The 14374-nt window shown below is 70.3% G+C and overlaps 2 protein-coding genes across 2 annotated transcripts; both read left to right on the forward strand.

Moving 5' to 3' along the window:
* Nucleotides 1-209: 209 nt before the first annotated feature.
* FAM178B (family with sequence similarity 178 member B) lies at nucleotides 210-4537 on the forward strand. Its single transcript, XM_075174871.1, has 15 exons — nucleotides 210-471; nucleotides 1158-1531; nucleotides 1652-1713; nucleotides 1809-1919; nucleotides 2004-2153; nucleotides 2254-2359; nucleotides 2439-2508; nucleotides 2605-2725; nucleotides 2802-2892; nucleotides 3096-3272; nucleotides 3371-3468; nucleotides 3861-3951; nucleotides 4047-4148; nucleotides 4247-4324; nucleotides 4397-4537. Exons 1-15 carry the CDS (start codon nucleotides 210-212, stop codon nucleotides 4535-4537), a joined length of 2034 nt encoding a protein of 677 aa, XP_075030972.1.
* Nucleotides 4538-7177: 2640 nt separating this feature from the next.
* SEMA4C (semaphorin 4C) lies at nucleotides 7178-14210 on the forward strand. The gene is made up of 14 exons (XM_075174790.1): nucleotides 7178-7298; nucleotides 8994-9142; nucleotides 9229-9291; nucleotides 9408-9506; nucleotides 10356-10452; nucleotides 10540-10656; nucleotides 10752-10903; nucleotides 11005-11180; nucleotides 11261-11405; nucleotides 11488-11710; nucleotides 11802-11917; nucleotides 12013-12170; nucleotides 12252-12322; nucleotides 12409-14210. Exons 1-14 carry the CDS (start codon nucleotides 7178-7180, stop codon nucleotides 13233-13235), a joined length of 2514 nt encoding a protein of 837 aa, XP_075030891.1. The 3' UTR covers nucleotides 13236-14210.
* The last annotated feature ends 164 nt before the right edge of the window (nucleotides 14211-14374 follow it).

The raw sequence follows: 14374 nt of genomic DNA on the forward strand, positions 1-14374 counted from the left end.
CGGCGGACAGTTGAGCCGTTGACGGTTGAGGCTTTGAAAGCGCTGGGGCGCCGCGGGTAGGAGGGGTCACCTCCCGGCCCGCCTGCCTCTTATTGGCTCTCCCTAGCGTAAGCCCCGCCTTTTTCTCACAGCCCCGCCCCCGTCCCCATGGCAACGTCTTGGCCGCCATTTGGAGGTCTCCCCTGAGGGGCCTGGGCCGGGCCCCCGCCATGGCCCCCCACCCCGAGGGGCTGCGCTGGTACCAGATCCCCCTCTCCTCCGCCCGCGTACCCCGCTCGGGGCTCTTCAGCTACGGCTTCCAGGCCGGCCTCCAGCGCTACCAGCAGCTCCGCGCCCTCAAGAACCTCCGGGTGGGCCGCCCCGTCGCCCCACCGCCCCCTGGCCTGCTGGAGCCCTGGCCCCCCGTCCCCCCGCCCACCGACACCCCTCCCCGGGCCTCCCACCACCCACGGGGCGCCGGCGGGGCACGAGGTGAGCGCAGCCCTGCCCTGGGGATGGGTGTGAGGGGAGCTGTGACCCTCCCGTTGGCCCACAGTGCCCCAAGGGGGACCCCTGTCAGACCCCAGTCACCCCCGCATTGTCCCCACAGCCCTCCCTGTGCCCCAAGGGGGACCCCCGTCACCCCCACGTTGTCCCCACGGCCCTCCCTGTGCCCCAAGGGGGACCCCGGTCACTCCTACATTGTCCCCACAGTCCTCCCCATGTCCAAGGGAACTCCCTGGTCACCCCCGTATTGTCTGCACAGCCCTCCCTGTGCCCCAAGGGGGACCCCTGTCACCCCCACATTGTCCCCATGGCCCTCCCCATGCCCCAAGGAACCCCCCGGTCATCCCCATGTTGTTCCCACAGTCCCCTGGCACCCCAAGGGGGCCCCTGGTCACCCCTGTGTTGTCCCCACGGCCCTCCCCATGCCCCAAGGAACCCGTTGGTTACCCCCACATTGTCCCCACAGTCCCCTGTGCCCCAAGGGGGCCCCCGGTCACCCACACGTTGTCCCCAGAGCCCTCCCTGTGCCCCAAGGGGGCCCGTGGTCATCCCTGTGTTGTCCCCACAGTCCCCTGGCACCCCAAGGAGGGCCCTGGTCACCCCTGTGTTGTCCTCAGAGCCCTCCCCGTGCCCCAAGAGGGTCTGTGGTAACCCCTGTGCTGTCCCCACAGGCCCCCGGCGCCCCAAGTCGTCCCCTGGCACCAGGAAACGGGTGAGCAGAGGGCGGCAGCCTCATGGCCCCACTCAGCCCCATGCCAACCGGCGGGATGTGGCCAGCCGGAGCTCCCCGCCATGCCAGGCAGCACTGGACAGTTCCGGGCACATCCCGGTGCTGCCGGAGGTGGCTGCCGCGTCCCTGGGGGGTGACGCCAACCAAGGGCAGCGCACTGCAGCTGGGATGGTGCCGCAGCAGGCAGGCAGGAGCTTTGGGGGGCACCCGCCGGGCACGGTGTCCCCCACAGACAGCGAGGAAGATGACTTGATCCCACTGAAGGACATGCTGCTGGCGGGGGACGAGCCCCCGAGCCCTGCGGACCACCGGCAGGTAGGTCCCTGCCCAAGTGTGGGTGCCCGGGCATCGGGGGGTCCCCTGGGGACAGCCTGGTGCCCGCCGGGTATTGTGCTACCTGCTGAAACGTCACCGTTCCCTTGCTTTATTGCCCAGGTTGCGTGCCGGCGGCCGGATCCACTTGCCAACAGCCTGGAATCACTGGTCCGGGAGAAGAGGTAAGGCTGGCACTCCCTGGGCACGGGAGTGGGCACAGGGGCTGTGCTGGGCACCCCGGGGTGCCCTCACCCTGCCCTAACCGCCCCCGTGCCAGGGAGCAGAGCCAGGCAGCCATGCTGGAGGCCAGCCTGGCATGGGTGCAGGTGGATGACGCCAGTCCCTGGGAGTCCCCGGACGAGGACACCCAGCTGCTCGAGGAGCAGAGGTACCCCTGCCAGCCGTGCCTGGGGGGGCTAGGGGGGTCCGCGCGGTGCCCGCTCCCCGCCCGACGCCTCCCTCCCGCCCGCAGGGATTTCCTGGCCCGCTTCAGCGTGAAACCCAGATTCATCCCCACCGTCCACCCCGGGGAATCCGTCTTCTGCGCCCGCCCGGCGCCGGCGCCCACCCTGGACACCCGCGGGCTGGAGCCCCAGAGCGCGTTGGAGGCGTTCTTCCTCCGGTGAGCACCGGGCACGGGGCGGGCAGGACATATCGGGGTGACGGCGGGGGGACAGGGGACGCAGGCAGAGCCCCGTTTACCCACCCCGTCTCTGCCCCAGCAACTCGCCTGCCTGCCAGGCAGCTTTCGTCCGCGACGGGGGCCTCAGCCTGCTCTACCGCTGCGTGCCCACCTGCCCGCTGCCCGTCCTACGCTGGCTCTTCCAGGTAAGCCACCGTCACAGGAGGGTGTCCCCTCCTCCTGCGGTGCCAACCCCGTCACCCCTTCTTTTTTTTTTATTGGCAGCTAATGACCCTCTGCCCGGACACGACCAACGCTTCCCAGGCGCTGTGGGAGATCTGGCTGAGCGCTGGGGGTGAGCGCGGGGCGGGCGCGGGGCTGCCTCGCCTGGGTGCCCCCCAAACCCTGCCAGCACGGCCCCTGCCCGCCCTCACCGTCCCCCTGCCCGCAGGCGAGCCCTGGTGCCCCACGGTGCAGGAGATCAGCCAGGCTTTCACCCGCCTCGGCGCTGACCTGAGCCCCCTGCGCCACCGGTGCCTGCTGCCCCCCGAGCTGTGCCCCGCGGACAGGAGGTGAGCCCCGGCGTGGCGGGCAGGAGGGTGCTGCCCACCCTGCCAGCCCCCCGCCACCCCCTTCTGCTCCTTCCAGGAGCCCGGATCCGTCCTGCTCCCCCAGACAGGCGAGCCCCGATGCCACCAGCACGCTGGCCCTGGTGACGCAGCTCGGTGACATCTGCAAGGTGGGAGTCCGCTGCCCACACCCATGATGCTGCGCCTTCGTTATCTCTGCCCTGCTAATTGGGTGGGCGGCACTGATGCCAGCTCCTGGAGGGGTGCCCGTTGGGGCTGCCGCTGGCCGTGCCAGCCTGTCCCTGCCCCGGCGGGGACATCGCCACGGCGGTTTTTGGGGGCTCCTCGGTGACACGCCGCCTTTCCCTTCCAGTTCCTGGCGCTGTGCGTGGTCACCCAGCCGTGCCGTTACGCCGACGGTGCCCGCCTGGCGCTCGTCACCCTCCTCTCCTTCCTCGGCCTCGACCGGGCGCTGCGCTGCCAGCCCCTGCCCGAACTGCAGCACCTCCTGCGCTGCCTGCTGGAGGGCATCCGGGACTGGCAGGAGCAGGTACCCAGGATCCCCCTCGCCCCCTGCCCACCCTCCGCACCCCTCCCCGCGGCCTCTGCCCGCCCTGCCCGCGCCCCAGCGCCTCCCTCTCTCCCCAGCTGCCTGCCCTCTGCCTGTCCCTCTGCCAGCTTTCTCGGCACCACCACAACCTGGTTGCCCTCGTGCGGCTGCTGCCGGACCTCACGAGCAGGGACAGGTACGTCCCGGCCCGCCGCGCCGCAGCCGGGTGGGATTCCAGGCAGAGCTGGCAGCGATGGCTTGCCAGGCGTCCCATGCCACCCGCGCCCCGCAGATCGGTGACGGGGAGCCCGGCGGGAGCTGGCACAGCCCCGCAGCACCGTGCCAGGGCCGGGCAGGCTGGGATGCGTCTGCTTCTAATTCCTTTATTCCAGCTGGTTGCGCAGGCACAAAAGCGGGCAGGATCCGGCTGCCGGCACTACCGCCCCTCACCACGGGCATCCGGAGGGCACCGGGGCCACGCCGGCGCTGTGTGGATGTCCCAGCTTGGCACAGTGATGGGCACAGAGGCGGGGACGGGCGCGTGGGCACGCACCGGACCCTCCCTCACGCTCTTCCCCCTCTCCCCAGGGAGCTTCGCCGGCACCTGAGCCTTCATGCCATGGCCCAGCTGCTGAGAAAGCCGCCAGGCACCGTGCCACCCGCCGGGGCGCACGCAGAGGTGGGTGCACCGAGGTGGGACCGCGCCAGGGCTCCGGCACCCACGGCGGGCTCCGTCACGGGGTGCAAACACCCTGACACCCGCTCTCCCCGCAGCTGCAGGCGCTGGGCCGGCTGCTGGTGCTGGTGCAGCCGGACACCCTGCGACGCCTGGTGCTCGCCGGGGGCGTGGAGGAGCCGGAGGACGCTGACCAGGAGGTGGGTGCTCCCCTTGCTGGGAAATGGGTGCTGTGGGGCACCCCCCAATGTGCCCTGCGCCCCTTTCGGTGAGCCCCCGTGCCCGCTCCCGCCCGCAGGCTTGCTACCTGAGCTACAGCCTCCTCCTCCTCGCCAGCAACGTGGTGGGCACCGAGCACCCCTCGGCCGAGCAGCGGGTGAGCACCCGGCCCTGGGGGGTACCTGGGGGGGGTCCACGGTGTCCCTGACCCCCCCGCCTGTCCCCACAGGGCCACCTGAAGCGGCTCTGCGCCCAGCTGGACCTGCAATTTGGGAGGGGGCTGCGCGAGGGCGCCCGGCTCCTCTTCCGCACCCAGCTGAAGGGCCTGGCCACCCTCCTCTACGTCAAGTGGCAGGAGATGCTGGAGTAGGGCGGGGGGGTCCCCGTCCCCACCCCCTGTTCCTGGGGTGCCTCAGGCACCCTTGGGTGCCCCCAGGGCACCCCCTACCCAATAAACACCCACAGCTTCTCCTGCGCCTGTGGGTGCGTTGGGGTGGCCAGCGTTGGTGGCCATTGGCACCCCAAAAGGGTGCTGGGGTTCCTGCCCCCACTAGGCTGAGCCCAGGCGGGGCTGGGCTGGGCTGGGTTGAGCCAAGCCAAGGTGGGCTGGGTTGAATGGAATTGAGCTGAGCCTGGCCAAGCTACGCTGAATCAGACTGGGCCAAACTGGGCTGAGCCAGGCCAAACCGGGCTGATCCGAGCCGAACTGGGCTGAGCCACACCTGGCTGAGCCAAGCTGGGCTGAGCTGAACCTGGTTGAGATGGACTGAGCCGAACTGGGCTGGGCCGAACCAAATTGAGCCAAGCCTGGTTGGGCTAAGCTGGGCTGAGCTGAATTGGGCCGAGCCAAACCAGGCTGAGCCAAGCCTGGTTAAGGTGAGCCGAACCGGGCTGAGCTAAACCGGGACGAGCCGAACCGTGCTGAGCTGAGCCTAGCTGAGCCAAGCCAGGCCAGCTGAGCTGGGCCGAGCCGAGCCGGGCCGAGCCGAGCCGAGCCCCCTCCCCGCGGGGCGGCCGTGACGTCAGGGCGGGGCGGGGCCGAGCGGAGCCGCGCGGCGCGCACCCACCGCCGCCCCGACCCGCCGCCGCCGCCGCCTCCCGCCGCCCCGGCCGGGCCGCCCGCCCCGCGCCGCCGCCGCCGCGCCCCGAGGTGAGTGCGGGCCCCCCCCCGCCCCGCCGGGCCCGGCCCGGCCCCCCCCGCCCCGCCCCGGTATTGTTGTGGCGGAGCCGCGGGGGCGGGGGGAGGAGGGGGAGGCGCTTTGTTCCTCCCGGTACCGGGGATCGGGACCGGCACCCCCGGCGGCATCGCCCCCCCCCCAACGCTGTAGGGGCCGGACCCCCCTCCGGTAACGGGACCCCCCCCGCCCCGATCCGTCGGTGCACCGGCCCCCCCGCCCCCGGCGGTACAGGCAGCCGTTGCCGCCGGTGCCGGCCCCCACGCGCGGGGCAGCGGGGAGGTGCCCCCACCCGCGGGTGCCGGGTGGGCTCGTCCCGCGGCCGCGCATCGCCGTGGGGCCCCGCCGGGGATGGCACCGCCACGGGGCCGTGGCACCCCCGTGGGGACCCCACCCGCGATGGCACCGTCGTCGTGACCCCACCCGGGATGGCACTGCTGGGGGGCCGTGGCACCCCGGTCCCCCTGCGGGATCCCTGGGCGTCCAGCACCAAAACTGGGAACCCTGGGGACCCCGTTCTGCCCGTGGCACCCCGGCCATGCCCGTGGCACCCTGACAGTGCCTGTCCCTGCGTTTGGCACCCCAGCCATACCCACGGCACCCTCGCCATGACCGTGGCACCCTGACCGTGCCCACGGCACCCCAGCCATGACTGTGGCATCCCGGCCATGCCTGCGACACTCTGGCCATGGCCTGTGGCACCCTGGCCCTGCTTTTGTCCCCAGGGCCGTGCCCATGGCACCCTGACCATGCCCATGGCACCCTGGCCATGACCGTGGCACCCCACCTGTGCCCATGGCACCCTGACCGTGCCCATGGCACACTCTCCGTGACCGTGGCACCCTGACCGTGCCCATGGCACCCTGGCCATGCCTGTAGCACCCCAGCTTTGCCCGTGGCACCCTGATCATGCCCATGGCACCCTGACTGTGCTTATGGCACCCTCACCATGACCATGGCATCCTGGCCGTGCCTGTGGCACCCTGGCCATGCCTGTAGCACTCTGGCTTTGCCCATGGCACCCCGGCCATGCCCATGGCACCATGGCCATGCCCATGGCACCCTCACCATGACCATGGCACCCTGACCATGCCCTGGCCATGCCTGTAGCGCCTGGCTGTGCCCATAGCACTGCAGCTGTGCCCATGGCACCCTGGCCATGACCATGGCACCGACTGTGCCCGTGGCACCCCGGCCATGCCCGCGGCTCTGGCAGCCCCCCGCCTGCAGCCCCCCTACCCGCCGCGGGCGGCCCGGCCGGGGTATCCCCCATTCCCAGGCCTGTTCCCGGTCCCCCACCCTCCCGGAAATCCTTCCCCAGCCGGCGCGGGGCCCCCCCGGACCCCCCCGGCTTCCTGCTTCCCGCCGGGCAGGGCAGAACAATTCCCGGCCGCCCGCTCGCCCGGCCGCATCCTGCCCAGCCTCGGGGTGGGGGGGACACAGTCAGGGGGCACCCCCCCGGGACACCGGGCAGTGCCGGGGGGTCCTGGGGCAGGACACGGGTGAGGTGGGGCCGCCCGGGTGGGGTGGGAAGCGGAAGGGCCCGTTTCCTTCTCCGTGACCCCCCCCTCCGTGACTCGTCACGGCTGGAGGAGGGACCATAGTGGGGGGGCAGCAAGTCGGGGACCCACGTGTGTGTGTCACCACCCCCCCCCCCCACTGCGTGGGGTGCCCCCGGCCTCGTGACGCGCGGCCCTCAATGCCCGCCTTGTCCCCGCGCTGCCCGCGTGACGCCGTCTCAGCCGGTGTCGATGCCCCGTAACCCTAACGGGGGCCGGGCGTGTCCGCCCCCCCCCACCCCCCCAGGCCGTGTGTCCCCCCCCCTCCCCGGCACCATGGCCCCCCGCCGCCTGCTGGCCCTCGCCTCGCTGCTGGCCCTCGCCACCGCTGCCACCGCTGCCACCACCCCGGGGTCCTTGTGGAGCGCCGTGCCCCGAAAAACTGTCCCCTACGCGGGTGAGTACGGTGTGTCCCCCCTCCCCGCGGGTCCCCAGGGAGAGGGGGGCAGGTTGGGGAAACTGAGGCACAGCAGGTGGGCCCATCGATCCCATCCCTCGCCGACACCGGGGTGACACCGGTAGTTGTCCCCATCTCGGGCAGCTTCTGTCCCTGCCCTGCCGAGCTTGTCAGCACCGCGGGGACCCCCTGGGTTGGTGGCCCCAAAACTGGGGGTCTGTGAGAGCAGAGGGGGGACATGCAAGGACGCTGTCCCCTGTCCCCGTGCCCTGCCATCACCCCTGGCCCCAGCCCTGTGCCATGTCCCCTGTCCCCGTGCCCTGCCATCACCCCTGGCCCCAGCCCTGTGCCATGTCCCCTGTCCCCGTGCCCTGCCATCACCCCTGGCCCCAGCCCTGTGCCATGTCCCCTGGCCCCGTGCCCTGCCATTGCCCCCTGTCCCCATCCCTCTGCCATGTCCCCTGGCCCCGTGCCCTGCCATTGCCCCCTGTCCCCATCCCTCTGCCATGTCCCCTGTCCCCACCCCTCTGTCATGCCAGCACCCCGAGATGCCATCCCTTTGCCGTGCCAGCACTCTCTGTCCCCCTGTCCCTGTCCTGTGCCAGCACAGTGTCCCCATCTGTCCTGTGCGCTGTGTCCCTATCCCTGTGCCGTGCCAGCACCGGTGTCCCTGTCCCTTTGCCATGCCGTGTCCCCATCCCTTGCCCCATTCCCCTGTCCCTGTGTGGTGGCAGTGCCCCATGTCCTCTGTCCCTGCACCATGCCAGAGTCCCCATGCTGTGTCCCTTGAGCTGTGCCCACGCCCGAGACCCTTGTCCCTTTGCTGTGCCACTGTCCCCATGCTGTGCCCTCTGTCCCTGAGCCGTGCCCATGCCCAAGACCCTTGTCCCTTTGCTGAGCCACTGTCCCCATGCTGTGCCCCTGTCCCTGTGCCATCCCCATGCCTGAGACCCCCATCCCTTTGCCATGCCACTGTTCCCATGCCATGTCCCCTGTCCCTGTGCCATGCCCACACCTGAGACCCCTGTCCCTTTGCTGTGCCACTGTCCCTATGCCATGTCCCCTGTCCCTGTGCTGTGCCCACACCCGAGACCCCTATCCCTTTGCCGTGCCACTGTCCTCATGCTGTGTCCCCATCCCTGTATTGTCCCCACACCCAAGACCCCTATTCCTTTGCTGTGCCACCGTCCCTGTGCCATGCCCCTTGTCCCTGTGCTGTCCCCACACCCGAGACTCCTGTCCCTTTGCCCTGCCACCATCCCCGTGCCATGCCCCCTGTCCCTGTGCCATTCCCACGCCCGAGACCCCCATCCCTTTGCCATGCCAGTGCGCCGTGTCCCCATGCCGTCCCTGTGCTGTCCCCATGCCGTGCCAGCCCGCGTCCCCGTCCCAGCCCGGGGGCCCTGGCGCCTCCCCTGTCAATGGGGCCTTTCTGCGGGGCCTGGGGGCGGGCAGGGGGGCGCGGGGTCTCGCCAAAGGCCGCTGTGTTCGCCCGGCGCCGCCAGCGCCTGCTCCGGTGACAAAGAGCCCTTTGTGCGGCGCCGGGGCCGGGGGGCTTCCGGCGGTTGGGTGGGGCGGGGGGGGGGTGCTGTGAGTGCCCTGGGGGTGCCAGCGGTGCCCACCCGGGGAGGGGGCGGCCGCGGGCCTGGCGGTGGCCTCACCCTGATGTCCCCATGTCCCCCCCAAAACCCCCAGAGCTGAAGGACGCGGCCAAGCGCTTCTCGCAGGGGGGGGTCTCGCACTACCTGACACTGACGCTGGACGAGGCCGAGGCGCTGCTCTACGTGGGCGCCCGTGAGGCCGTCTTCGCCCTGGCCACCGGCACCGTGGAGCTCAAGGCGGCGGTGAGGTCCCGGGGGACCCCCAGAGGGGGGGGATATTTTGGGGGGGGGCTGTGTTTCCAACCCGCTGACCCTTTTTCTGTCCCCAGATCTCCTGGGAAGCCCCCGTGGACAAGAAAGCCGAGTGCATCCAGAAGGGCAAGAACAACCAGGTGGGGGGCACGGGTGCCGTGGCTGCGGCGGGGGGGGTTACAGGGCACCCCGGTGTGCCCCCCACCCACCGCCACCCACTTCACCGGCTGTTCTCCGCTCCTCCCCCCCCCCCCAGACCGACTGTTTCAACTACGTGCGCTTCCTGCAGAGCTACAACAGCTCCCACCTCTACGCCTGCGGCACCTACGCCTTCCAGCCCAAGTGCACCTACATCGTGAGTGCGGCCCCCGAGCGGGCCCCCCAAAACCTGTCAGCCCTCGGGTTCCCCCCTGCCCCTGGGCCAAGGCAGCCCCCCCCCGGCCTCAAGAGCATCATCTAGGGGTGTCCCTGACCCTAGGGGTGTCATCCAGGGGTGCCTCTGTGCCCAGGGGGGTCATTGGGGAGCGTCCCTGTGTCCAGGAGGGTTGTCCAGGGGTGTCCCTGTCCGCAGGAGCATCATCCAGGGGTGTCCCTGAGTCCAGGAGGGTCATCTGGGGGGTGTCCCTGTGTCCAGGAGGGTGGTCCAGGGGTGTCCCTGTCCCCAGGAGCATCATCCAGGGGTGTCCCTGTGACCAGGAGGGTGGTCTAGGGGTGTCCCTGTTCTAGGGGTGTCATTCAGGGGTGTCCCTGTGCCCAGGGGGGTCATTGGGGAGCGTCCCTGTGCCCAGGAGAGTTGTCCAGGGGTGTCCCTGTCCTTGAGAGCATCATTTAGGGGTGTCCCTGTCCCCATAATGGGTCATCCAGGGCTGTCCCTATCTCTGAAGGGTCATCTGCAGGGTGTCCCTGTACCCAGGAGGGTGGTCCAGGGGTGTCCCTGTCCCCAGAAGGGTCATCTGGGGGGCGTCCCCGAGCCCAGGAGGGTGGTCCAGGGGTGTCCCTGTCCCCAGGAGGGTGGTTCAGGGCTGTCCCTGTACCCAGGAGGGTGGTCCAGGGGTGTCCCTGTCCCCAGGAGGGTCATCCAGGGGTGTCCCTGTCCCCAGGAGGGTCATCTGGGGGGTGTCCCTGTGCGTGGGGCTGGTCTGGGAGCAGGGGGACATGAACCGGGGAGGGGACTGGGACCCCCACCCACTCCTGTGCCCCGCAGGAACTGTCGGGCTTCACCCTGGACCAGGTGGCTTTTGAGGACGGCAAGGGGAAGTGTCCGTATGACCCCACTAAGGGACACACCGGCCTCATCGTGGGTAGGTGGCACTGCCAGGCACCCGCTGGGGTCAGGGGGATGCCCACCGCACCCCCCCAGTCCCCCTCCCTAAACCCTTGCCTCGCAGACGGGGAGCTGTACTCGGCCACCTTCAACAACTTCCTGGGCACGGAGCCCGTCATCCTCCGCAACCTGGGCCCCCACTACTCCATGAAGACGGAGTATCTCACCTCCTGGCTGAACGGTAGGGTCGGGGGGACGCGGCGGGGGACGGCGCAGGCACCCACCTCCCCGGCACGGCGTTACCCTCCCCTTTCCGCCCCCCCCCCTCCTCCGCAGAGCCCCACTTCGTGGCTTCGGCTTACGTGCAGGAGAGCGCAGCCAGCAGCACCGGGGATGACGACAAGGTTTACTTCTTCTTCAGCGAGCGGGCGGTGGAGTACGACTGCTACGCGGAGCAGGTGGTGGCCCGCGTGGCGCGGGTCTGCAAGGTACGGGGAGGGGACAACCCTTGCCGGGGACGCTGTCCTGGCATGGCTTTGCTCCGCCGGTGAGCGCGGTGGCCCTGTCTTGATGCCGGCTGGGTGCCCAGGGGGACGTCGGCGGTGCCCGCACGCTGCAGAAGAAGTGGACGACCTTCCTGAAGGCTCGCTTGGTGTGCTCGGCGCCCGAGCAGCAGCTCCACTTCAACCGCCTCCAGGCCGTCTTCACCCTGCCGGGGGCCGATTGGCAGGACACCGCCTTTTTCGGGGTCTTCCAGGCCCGCTGGTGAGTGCGTGGGGTTGCGGCAACCCCGGGGTTCCCCGTGACCGGTGGCTCCCCCTAAAAACCTGCCCTGTCCCTTGCAGGGGGGATGTGGATGTCTCGGCTATTTGCCGGTACCACATCCTGGAGGTGAAGAAGGCGTTCGAGGGGCCCTACAAGGAATACCGGGAGCAGGCGCAGAAGTGGGGCCGGTACTCGGATGAGGTGCCGAGCCCCCGTCCCGGCGCAGTGAGTGGCGGCACCGGGGGTAGGAGGGGCGAAGAGGGTGCGGAATCCAGATCGCGCGCCTGACGGTGCCCTCCGTCCCCAGTGCATCACCGACTGGCACCGCCAGAACGGCTTCGCCAGCTCCCTCGAGCTGCCCGACAACACCCTCAACTTCGCCAAGAAGCACCCGCTGATGGACGAGCCCATCCTGCCCCACCGCGGGCGCCCGATCCTCCTCAAGAAAGACGCCAACTTCACCCAACTGGTGGTAGACCGAGTGCCCGGGCTGGACGGCACCGTCTACGAGGTGCTCTTCATCGGCACAGGTACGCGCCGGGGTGGGGGACGAAGTCGGGGAGGGGACCGCGGAGAGCTCCTGGCGTGGGGACGTCCCTCAGCGCCCGCTGCGACCCGCAGGTGACGGCTGGGTGCACAAGGCGCTGAACCTGGGCACTCACGTCCATCTGGTCGAGGAGCTGCAGGTTTTCGAGCCGGCGCAGCCCGTGGAGAGCCTGGTCCTGGCTGGTCGGAAGGTGAGCGGTGCTACAGGGAAGGGGCTGGCGCCCGGAGTGTCACCTTGCCGTGTCACCTCGCTGTGTCACCTCACCCGTTCTCCCTGCCCTCGCAGAAGCTGCTCTTCGCCGGCTCCCGTTTCCAGGTGGCCCAGTTGCCCCTGGCCGACTGCGGCCGCTACCAGTCATGCACGGACTGCGTCCTCGCCCGGGATCCCTACTGCGCCTGGAGCCGCAACGCCAGCCTCTGCGTCCGCACCGACGGCCTCAACGGGTAAGGGGGTTCCCCGGGGAGGGGGGGACACCCCGCTGTGGCGCGGGGTCCCCCCGTCACCTCTGCTGCCTCCTCTCACAGGTCCCAGCTGGTCCAGGACGTGCTGAGCTCCGACACCCGCGCCTGCACCCTTCCGCAGGTGGCCAAGCAAGGTGAGACCCCCGCCAGTGCTGCATGGAGCCGGGAGAGGGGGGGACGTGGTCCTGCTTCCCCTCCTGACTCGGCCCCTCTCCCGCAGGACCCATCACCCCCAAAAACGTGACGGTGGTGGCGGGCACCGACCTGGTGCTGACGTGCCGTTTGGGCTCCAACCTGGCCCAGGCGCTGTGGACCTTCGAGGGCCGGGCGCTGGCGGCCGAGCAGGCGCTGGTGCTGCACGACGCCCGTCTGCGAGCTCTGGTGGTGCCGGGAGCCGGGGCGCAGCACAGCGGCACGTACCGCTGCTTCTCGGAGGAGCAGGGCGCCCGGTTGGGCGGCGAGGTGTACCGGGTGGCGGTGTTGGCCGGCCCCGGGGTGCCGCTGGAGACGCGGGCGCCGCTGGAGAGCCTGGGGCTGGTGTGGGTGGTGGCGGTGTGCCTGGGCGCCCTGTGCCTGGTGCTGGTGCTGGTGGTGCTCTCGCTTTGGCGGCGGCTGCGGGAGGAGCTGGGCAAAGGCGCCAAAGCCATCGAGAGCACCCTGGTGTACCCCATCGAGCTGCCCAAGGAGCCCCCCAGTCCCCGCTTCGTGCCCAGCGCCGCCTCCGACTCGGACGAGAAGCTCTGGGACCCGGCCAGCTACTACTACTCGGACGGCTCGCTCAAAATCGTGCCGGGTCATGCCGCCTGCCGCAACGGTGGCCCCCCCGGCGCCGCCTCGCCGCCCAACGCCATCCCCGGGCAGCCCCTCCACTCGCCCACCCGCATCCACCTGGGTCCCCTGCGCGGTTCCTCCTCCAACGGCTACATCCGCCTGGCGCTGGGCGCCGAAGAGCGGCCGCCCTGCGCCGACCTGGCCGAGGAGCTGCGGCGCAAGCTGCAGCAGCGCCAGCCCCTGCCCGACTCCAACCCTGAGGAGTCGTCGGTCTGAGCCGCCGGCAGGCGGCTTCCCCGCCGCCGAGCAGCCGTACCTACCTCAGGGCCCGGCCTGGCACCCACCGCGGGGACCCCGGTGCCAGCACCCACCGCGGGGACCACCGCCTCGGCACCAGCACCCGACTTGGGGCTGCAGCGTGGGCGCCAGCAACCATTGCGGGGATGCCGGCGCCCATCTCGGGGACTGCCGCACCAGCACCCGCCTTGGGGACGGCCACCTCGGCACCGGCACCCATCTTGGAGATGGGACTGCCACCCCGGTACCGGTACCCGCCTTGGGGACGGCCACCTCGGCACCGGCACCCATCTTGGGGATGGGACTGCCACCCCGGTACCGGTACCCGTCTTGGGGACTGCCAGCCCGGCACCCGCCTTGGGGCCGTGGCACCGGCACCACGTCACACGTTTGGGGCACCGGCACCCGTCTTGGGCACCGGAGCTGCTCTTGGTCACCGCATCCGCCTTCGGTACCGTGTCCCGGGCAAGGGACTGCCCTTGGGGACCGCCACTGGCCTTGGGGACCACCGAGCCCCCCCCAGGCACCACGTCCCGCCCCGGGCAGCAGCCGCAGGATGTTTTTTTGGGATGATTTAAGAACCGATCGGGTTTTTCTTCCTGAGAACTTTTCTAACACCCCCCTCGCCCCCCTGGGGAACCCCCCCTCCAGCCCCGGGGGGCTTCGTACCCCCTTGGCCCCAGCTGTAAATACCCCCCCACCCGCCTGCCACCCCCCTTGCACGCCGCCCGCCTGGGCCCCTTTTGTATAACCCCTTCCCAGTGTAATTTATTTGTTACTGAAATATATTTATTTGCTGTAAATACGTGAGTATTTTTATATTAATAATAAAAAGGAGTTAAAAAAAAAAACAACTATATTAAAAGCGAAGCCCGCGGGGGCCGTGTCCGGTGCTGGCTGGGGGGTGTGGGGAGGGTGCTGGGGCCCCCCCGGCCGCTGAGCTCATGGAAAAAGGCCGTGCTCGGGGCTATAAAAGGGCATCGCGGCGCCGTTCCCAAGGCTGGGGGGGCCCGGCCACCCCCCCCGGGGCCTGAAGCTGCTGAGGCCTGGCCCCATGCCTGTGCCCCCCCCGGATGCCGGGGGTCAGTGTGGGGCGCGGGGGGGGTGCCTCTGGGGAG

This window comes from Calonectris borealis, chromosome 27 (genome assembly GCF_964195595.1).
Source record: "Calonectris borealis chromosome 27, bCalBor7.hap1.2, whole genome shotgun sequence".
Lineage (NCBI taxonomy): Eukaryota > Metazoa > Chordata > Aves > Procellariiformes > Procellariidae > Calonectris > Calonectris borealis.

What these genes read in the sequence shown, in the direction of transcription:
- FAM178B (XM_075174871.1), top strand. Translation starts at nt 210, where the DNA reads ATGGCCCCCCACCCCGAGGGGCTGCGCTGGTACCAGATCCCCCTCTCC. An exon ending in CAGCTGCTCGAGGAGCAGAG is followed by an intron (nt 1,920 to 2,003) that starts GTACCCCTGCCA and finishes TCCCGCCCGCAG; the next exon opens with GGATTTCCTGGCCCGCTTCA. An exon ending in CCGCCGGGGCGCACGCAGAG is followed by an intron (nt 3,952 to 4,046) that starts GTGGGTGCACCG and finishes CTCTCCCCGCAG; the next exon opens with CTGCAGGCGCTGGGCCGGCT.
- SEMA4C (XM_075174790.1), top strand. Translation starts at nt 7,178, where the DNA reads ATGGCCCCCCGCCGCCTGCTGGCCCTCGCCTCGCTGCTGGCCCTCGCC. An exon ending in GGGGTCTTCCAGGCCCGCTG is followed by an intron (nt 11,181 to 11,260) that starts GTGAGTGCGTGG and finishes TGTCCCTTGCAG; the next exon opens with GGGGGATGTGGATGTCTCGG. An exon ending in GGTGCTCTTCATCGGCACAG is followed by an intron (nt 11,711 to 11,801) that starts GTACGCGCCGGG and finishes TGCGACCCGCAG; the next exon opens with GTGACGGCTGGGTGCACAAG.